We start from the raw sequence: 8,315 nt of genomic DNA, 5'->3' as shown, positions 1-8,315 counted from the left end.
TTATACAGAAATTAGAAGGTTAAGTAACAACTAGTTAATCACCTAATTTCACAGCTATCTGAAGTGGCAATCATTATATAGCAGCTTATCTATGATACATTCAAGATAAATGATACAATTTATTACTTGCCCATAAGCTACAACACAGCCTGCTTAATACCTTTCCTTAAATTCCACCTCTATACTACAATATGCTTGAGGTCCATGCAAAAAAAGTAGCTACCTTTTATATAGGAAATGGATGATTAAGTCTTTGGTGTTGTAAAAGCAACTTCATTTAAACATAACCACCCCCAGCACCAAAAAAAGAAGAGGAAAAAAAAAAAGTAATGAAAATAATAAGGGAAAAACCCAAGACACACTTCGTAGGTCTGACTTGATGCTACTGTGATTGGATTTACCTGAGGATTTCAAGATGTCTACTGGCAATCACAGGTTCCTCTAGAGCTACAGTGGGTCCAATTCCTGCAGAGTTTCCTTTATTTGGAAAATAAGTCTTTTTAGAGATGTGAGTAATCAATTTCTGGCTTTATCTGACTGGCTGCTCAGATAAAGTCTTTCTAAAATTGGTAGAATAGATAGGACTAGAATATCACCTGACTTCCCCAGCTTCTGTGCATATTGGCTGATTAGTATATGCTGAAACAGCCAATGGTCTGGGTGATTAGCTTTTTTTCAGGTGTGATTTCCTTGTCTCATCTCTGTTTCCTCTTCCTCTAGTAGAAATGGGTCCCAGGAGGCAAGTGTGACCTTGGAGTGCAGCCCGCCAGCCTGACACCCAGTTGGGGAGAGAGAGCACGATGGACAGCATAATTGAACAGAAGAGTGTGCTGGTGCACAGTAAAATCAGTGATGCTGGCAAGAGGAATGGGTTAATTAACACCAGAAACTTCATGGCTGAGAGCAGAGATGGCCTGGTGTCTGTTTACCCAGCACCACAATACCAAAGCTGTCGTATGGTAGGTAGTGCAGCACCAGCCAACCTGGACAGCAGCAGGAATGAGCCGGTCCAGCAGCTGCTGGACCCCAACACTCTTCCGCAGTCTGTGGAGTCCCATTTCCGTCCCAACATCATTCTCTACTCAGAGGGCGTGCTGCGCTCCTGGGGGGATGGCGTGACTGCCGACTGTTGTGAGACCACCTTCATTGAAGACCGGTCTCCCACCAAAGAGAGCCTGGAGTACCCTGATGGAAAGTTCATCGACCTTTCACCTGATGACATCAAAATCCACACCCTGTCCTACGAAGTGGAAGAGGAAGAGGAATTCCAGGAGCTGGAGGTCAGAGGATGTATTTATTATAAGTCTTTGGGAACAGGGCATGGAGATTGGGTGGAGACCCATGAATGCCTGGCAAAGGTTAGGAAATGAAACTTTCTAACTAGTGTGTGAATTTTCCTAGTGTGTGAAAATGCATTCTTAAATAATCCATTGAAGATGGAGTGGAGAAAGTCTAGGTGACCAACACCCAGTGGGGGCTTCAGCAGGGATGTTGGCAGAGGCAACATAAGGTAATGGCCATCAGACTGGAGCTGTTGGTAGATTTAAGGGTTGCCAGCACTGGAAATCAGTTGGGGATTCCTGCTAAATAATACCCCACACTCAGGAGAGAGAGGTTATTGGCAAAAGTGATCAAGGTGGGAGGGGGGTTCGTGATCCTAGGGTCAAATGAGGCTAAAAAGGCATGTGTGGGGACAACTTGAGTATTGTAGTTTCCTTAATTTGGCATTCTAGAGTTTCTTCTAAGGGAGACTTGCTACAACTAAAGCCTGCTGGAAGAAATAGTAGGAATGCTAGCCTAAAGGAAGGAAGAGTTGAGTTGTTACATGAGTCACTTCTACAGTAGACTGGAGAACAGGTCAGGGCATTTGGATTACATGCTTTGAAACATTTGTTTTGTACATAGTGTAACACAGCACAGCAGCCAAGCAAACTAGAAGCATCAGGCCTGGGAGTGCACTGAGAATTAGAAGCAGCTGGAGAGAGATGGTTTTAATCAGAAGAGAAATTCAGAAATGGGAAATGTCATTGTCCTTGTGAATGGAGAACATGAAAAACAACTGTCAGGGAAGTCAAGAGAAGTCAAGTTGTGGGAGAGGCCATCAGAGCAAACCTTCACACCCTCTGTTGACACCTGTTAAGAGGAGGAGGAGGGTGTCAGTTCTGGGCATGCTAAAGTTTTGAGAAAGCTGCAAGAAGTACTTTGGCTTGCATTCACAAGCCACTGTCAATTGTCCACTCTTTTCCAGTCTGAGGGTTTTGCTGAATGCAAAAGCACATGCCACTTGAACTATATGAATTTCAGGAAGCATATATACAAATGTGTGATTTCCACATAACACAGGAGTTATGATGGTAGAGTACCCAGTATGCTCTGAGAGCATCCAAAGTGGGACTCCAACATAATGTGGGGGGTTGGTAGTCACTAAAGATGAAGCATTCCCTATGCTGTGTCTTGAGGAAGAAAACCAGACTGTAATCAAGAGGGCTTATGGGGAGGTAGCAAGAGAACTCTGGTCCAAGAGGACATCATGAGCAGATAAAGCACAAAAGTGTCCAACCTACGTCTACAGGGAGCAGTAATTGACTATAATTATAAGATCTGTGAATTATGGTGAAGTGGGAAGACAGGACCAAGAGGAAGTGGGTTCCTATAACTGAGGACTATCCTAGCCTTCCAAGGGAGGCTGGATTTTAGGTGATGTCACAAACCTAGATGACTACAAGAAAGAAGGAGAGGTAATAACATCAAGAATGAGTCCTATGAAGGGCATGGTCTGAGACTGGAGAGCCCAAGCCTACCGATCTACAGCTTCAGCCCTCCTCAGTTACCACCCCATAGGCCATGCTGCCAGATACCTTGAAGAATGCCATAAGATTGGAAACCACTGAGGAGTTTCAGGCAGGAGGGCTGGGGTCAGATTCAAGTTCTTGGAAGCTACTATGGCTTCAGAGGACAGAGTGGGGAGATGTAAGGTAAAGAGGAGGGTCATGGGGCTATCACCAAACCAGAGGCACAGAGCTTTGGGGAAACTGTCATAAGACACAGTGAGAGAGAGAGAATCAGGACAGCAGTAAAAGTGAAGAAATACTTAAAAGTGAAGCGTGCCATTGTAAGGATATGGTGCAAAAGAAGAGGTCAGGCCTGTCCTGTGCAGAGATGTTCTTAAGCCTCCAAATGGCCAGCAGAGGATTTTCGGCTTTGTTAAGAATATTTGGAAAATCAGGGGCACCTGGGTGGCTCAGTCAGTTGAGTGTCTGACTTCAGCTCAGGTCATGATCTCACAGTTCATGGGTTTGGGCTCTGTGCTGACAGCTCAGAGCCTGGGGACTGCTTCAGATTCTGTGACTCCCTCGTGCTCATTCTCACTCTGTTTCTCAAAAATAAACAAAAATGTAAAAAAAATAAAATTAAAAAAGAATATTTGGAAAATCAGCTCCAATATATAATATCCATCAGAATTTAAATTTTTGGGATAGCTGAATATCTCTCTATCATTACTCTGTTACTTGTGTGTGTTTCATTCCTTCCTTCCTCTCCTTGTATCCATGCACTTAAAGTTCATATCCTTGAATAACTACATTATACCAGTGTCAGTGAAGATGAACAGGTGAATAATACATCTTCTTGGTCTTTAGTCCACTTCCATTCTGTGGCTTCACAACAAACTACACTGAAAGAAATCTTACCCCCTTTTTTTTTAAGACTTGTGTGGGCTTTAGATTGAATTTACAAATAAATACAACCATTATTTAAATGCAAATGTTCTTTTCATAGTATGTCTTAATCCACATTTTTGGCAATCAATTACTGAATCCATTTTTTTTGCAATAATTTTCACAATTATCTCAGCCAGTAGAAATGGTTTTTGGAACTTTGCAAAGAACCACAACCTACTTAGAGTCAATCTTTTCAATTAAAAGTTAGGAGATGGGTGGCTGGGGCAATAAGCTTTTCTACCTGGTCAATCCAAGGCTTTTACAGGTAGTGCAGACTTCTGGGGAGGTGAGCTCTGCCACCCAGTTTGTTTTCCTATTTTGGCAACAGTAAAGGGAGCCCATCAGAAACAGTTATTTTAATGATACAGCAGCTGGAATCTTTAGTCATGATTATAGTGCCTACTGTGTACTAAAATTTTTGTAGTAACCTCTGACCTTAGTGGTAAGATGGAGCATGTTGGCATTTTTACATTTGCGAGAAAGGGTCTACCCAATGACATCAGTGGAACAAATAGTTTAAAAGCTGGGCTCTTATGAGACTTTCTGTTTGTCATCCAGGGAACAAATCCAGACCAATAGATTGCTCTTCTCACAGGCTCTGAAGGAAAGGTATCAAGGTACTCCTTCACTGCTGTTTAGCATAACCATGGAGTATTCTAGAGGGTCATCCAAAGTGGTGGATTTGGTCTATTAGGAATTCTGTAAAAATAAGATATTTTCTCAGCAACATTCTTATGGTGTAGCCATTGCACTGAGTGATTAGAAGTGTCAGCATGCAGGGGTACCTGGGTGGCTCAGTCGGTTAAATGTCCAACTTTGGCTTGGATCATGATCTTGCAGTTTGTGAGTTCAAGCCTGCCTCGGGCTCTGTGCTGACAGCTCAGAGCCTGCATCCTGCTTCGGATTCTGTGTCTCCCTCTCTCTCTATTCTTCCCCCACTCACATTCTCTCTTTCTCAATCTCTCAATCTCTCTCTCTCTCTCTCTCTATTTCTCAAAAATAAATAAAGATTAAAAGAAGAAGAAGAACAAGTGTCAGCATGCATGGAACAACCATTCTAAGGTTTATTGTTTTTCCATTCCATAAAATTATAAAGGGACCTGTATCAGTTAGAATTTGCTGCATTACAAATCCCTAAAAACTTAGTGGCTTAAAATAACTGTTTGTTTACATCATGATTCTCAAGATCAACAACTGGAATGGGTCTCAGCTGAATGGTCCTTGCTCTGCTAATCTTACCCCTCACTGGTCTGTGGGTAGCAGCTGCTCAGCTACCCAGCTGTGCTTGAGAATGCTGGCTGGCCATTGGCTGAGATTACAGAGGTGGAAAACCACATGACTCTCATCATCCAACAGGTCACTCCATCACATAGCAGTCATAGTAGACATTCCAAGAGCAGCAAGAGTGTGAGTTCCCAAGGTGCTAGGGCTTTCCAGGCCTTTGCTTATTTAGGCATGTTGCTGTCTTATTGGCCAAAGAAAGACATATGGCTAAGCCTAAAGTCAATGTGGGAGAAACTATTTAGGGTGGCGATATAGGAAAGTGCCAACAAATTGGGTGCCAATTATTGTAGTGTATAGTCTATCATAGAGCAAAAAAATTTGGCCTTTTGACATATTTTCTTAAGATCATCTAATTGAACAGAGTGACAAGAGTCATGGTTATATTCTGACTTAAATAGAAAATACCGTAGATATTGATCTGAGGCTCTTCCCAAAAAGCAATACAACTTCAGACACTTCTCAGGGAATTCTATAGCTTCACTTGGTCTATAGCAAATCAATACCATTTCCTGAAAAGTGTAGTTTTCAGAAAGCTATTGCCTTGGTCCTTGTCCTTGAAGTTTCTGTGTATGCGGAAATCTGCCTCTTACCTGTCCCCTTCTCACTCTACCTGGAGAGGTTCGTCCCTGGGATTTTTTTTTTAATAGTTTATTGTCAAATTGGTTTACATACAACACCTAGTGCTCTTCCCCACAAGTGCCCTCCTACATCACCACCACCTCCTTCCCCTCTCCCCCTTCCCCTTCAACCCTCAGTTCATTTTCAGTATTCAATAGTCTCTCAATTTTTGCATCCCTCTCTCTCCCCAACTCTCTTTCCCTCTTCTCCTCCCCCTGGTCCTTGTCCCTGGGATTTATAATGGAGAGTCCCTGATCCAGAGAGGTTTGCTCACCTGACACATTTCTACAAGAACATGTGGAGTTTTCCTTAGCCCTTGAGGTTGTATTTATGCAAATAGGCTCTGTGTAGCTAATTTCAAGGGCCTCAGAAATTGAGATTTGCTCTGCTCTACCCAAGAGGGAGCCGCTAGTCAAGGTGAATTGTAGGGGCTCCAAATCAGACAGGGAGATCTCAGAGGGCCTCTGAGGGTTTGCACAAATGCATAAGTGGCTGCTCATTTTTCAGTACCATTGCACTTAGTGTAACCTCCCTCTGGGCACACTGAGGGCACTCTGGGTGTATGATGTTGGGCCTGTTGCGCCACAGCCCCAGGGCCTCTTTCCTGGGATTTGACCACTGCTTCATCCAGTGCCCAGACTGCAGTGAAACTGCAGCTTTTGGGAGCATCAATAGCAGGAAAACACTTCTTTTCATATACAGACACTCAGAGGTTTCAGGCACCAGCAATAAAGTAGTTCTACAAAATATAAAAGATGGGTTTAAAGCTATGAAATGAAGTAGGTGAAGTTCAGGGCTGGAGAGGACTAACAGCCCCCCTACTGTTTGAGATGCTTATCAAATGCTGAAAGATCAATTATGACCCATTTATTTGTGATAATGCAACGCCTTTAGGATCCTAGAGCACATGAAACATCATCACTTAGAAAGAGTGCCCAAGGTGGGTGAACCTTTTCTTCACAGCAGGAAGGAAGGAGAAGACAGGTGCCTACTGGTGAAGCATCTGTCTATGCCAGGCCCTTTGCACACCCTCTGCCATGTAACCCCAAGGCAGCACTGGGCCACAGGTGCTGATCCTGCCTCACCCTGTGCATGAGGACATTGAAGCTTGTGAGGTGCCCAAGGTCACACAGATGGATGACCTGGCCAATCTTGGATCTGAGACATGCTGACTTCAGACTCCTGCCTCCTAATGGTGATGCTATTCCTCCAACATTAGGAGGGGGGGAAAGTGTTGATTACAGTGAACTGTGATTTCAGAATCCACAGGTAAAGCATGAAGAGGCAGAGCTGGGGCTGTCACAGGCCACTTCCTCACTGCCCTGAGCCCACAGCTGGGTCTCTCCAAGATCATAGGTCTGCCCTCCCATTACACACTTGAAGCCTGTCAAGAGAGATAGCATTTCACAACTGCAATTTAGCACTGATGTGCCCCATTCATAAATATGAGCAAAGAGGGAGGACTCAACAAACACCTGAAGAAAACTCTAAAGAGTGAATTAGACAGAAAAACAATAGAGAAGTTGATCCAGAGGAAATAAATAATTCAGAAAATAATTGATAATATAAAAAATATTTTTACTCCCCCTTGAGAGCTTTGGGACTGGGGGGTTGGATTTGATTTTCTTTGCTAGCCCCATTGCACTGGCTAAAACCTCAAATAGATGTTGAAGGGAGCAGAAGGCATCCTTGCCTTGCTCCTAATCCTGGGAAAGTGCTCAGACTTTCCTGATTAAGGATAATATCATTCATGTTTTTAATCAGGAGAAGGACGTTCCCTTCCATCACAACTTTGTTGAACAACTTTTTGTAAATGAAAAAATATGTGTTGAATTTTGTCAATGCATTTTTTAATTTAGATGATCAGGTGTGGGTTTTTCTTTTGTGTTTCTTTTGTTTTTTTATTTCTTTTGTTTTTTATTCTGTTAATTTTATTTATTACACTAATTGATTTTCAGATATTAAAGTGTCTTGCATTAGGGGATTAGTCCCCTTTGGTCATAGTATATACTCCTCTTTAAATATTGCTAGATTTGACTCACTAATAATTTGTTAAGAATTTTTATGTTTGTGTCCATAAGGGATATTGGTCTGTAGTTCCTTTCTTGTGATATTTTTTCCTGGTTTTGGTATCAGGGTAATATTGACCTTATAGAATGAGTAGAGAAGTGTTTCCTCCTTTGTTTTCTGAAAGATTCTGCCTGGTATTGGGGGTTTGTTTGTTTTTTAAATATTTGTTCAAAGTCTTCAGTGAACTGGGTCTTGGCTGTTCATTATGGGAAGAATTTTTATTACTGATCTGAAATCAGTATGAGATCAGAAGTAAGGTGATTTATCTATTTTTTAAGTCTATTATTTTAAAGAAAATCTTCAGATTTTCCATTCTTCTTGACTCAGTTTTAGTAATTTGTGTCATTCTAGGAATTTTTGCATTTTATCTAAATTATGTAATTTTCTGGCATAGAGTTTTTCATAATATTCCATTTAAATCTTTCTACTTTCTGTATGGGTGGTGATGTCTCCTCTTTTATGTCTACTTTTGGTAATTCAAGATTTTATGTTTCTTCCTTGGTCAGTGTAGCCAAAAGTTTATAAATTTTATTGATGATTTCAAGTATCTGACTTCTGGTTCCATTGATTGTTCTCTTGCTTTTCAGTTTTCCATTTCACTGATTTTCATTTGTATATTTACGA

The 8,315-nt window shown here is 41.8% G+C and overlaps 1 protein-coding gene across 10 annotated transcripts in view; it reads left to right on the top strand.

Moving 5' to 3' along the window:
- The window catches only part of SYNDIG1 (synapse differentiation inducing 1), a 172,596-nt gene that overhangs the window by 79,250 nt on the left and 85,031 nt on the right, over nucleotides 1–8,315 (top strand). For 6 of the 10 annotated variants that reach the window (XM_029918556.1, XM_029918551.1, XM_029918553.1 and 3 more), the window contains one exon: nucleotides 724–1,280. In XM_029918556.1, coding sequence (XP_029774416.1) covers nucleotides 801–1,280 — 480 coding nt within the window. In that variant the 5' untranslated portion in view covers nucleotides 724–800. Of the gene's footprint in view, nucleotides 1–720; nucleotides 1,281–8,315 lie in introns of all 10 variants that reach the window. The other 4 variants (XM_029918557.1, XM_029918552.1, XM_029918558.1 and 1 more) reach the window with 1 other exon arrangement.

Source organism: Suricata suricatta, chromosome 12 (genome assembly GCF_006229205.1).
Source record: "Suricata suricatta isolate VVHF042 chromosome 12, meerkat_22Aug2017_6uvM2_HiC, whole genome shotgun sequence".
NCBI lineage: Eukaryota > Metazoa > Chordata > Mammalia > Carnivora > Herpestidae > Suricata > Suricata suricatta.
Note: the sequence above shows the minus strand (reverse complement) of the source record. Positions and strands in the feature narration are given on the sequence as shown.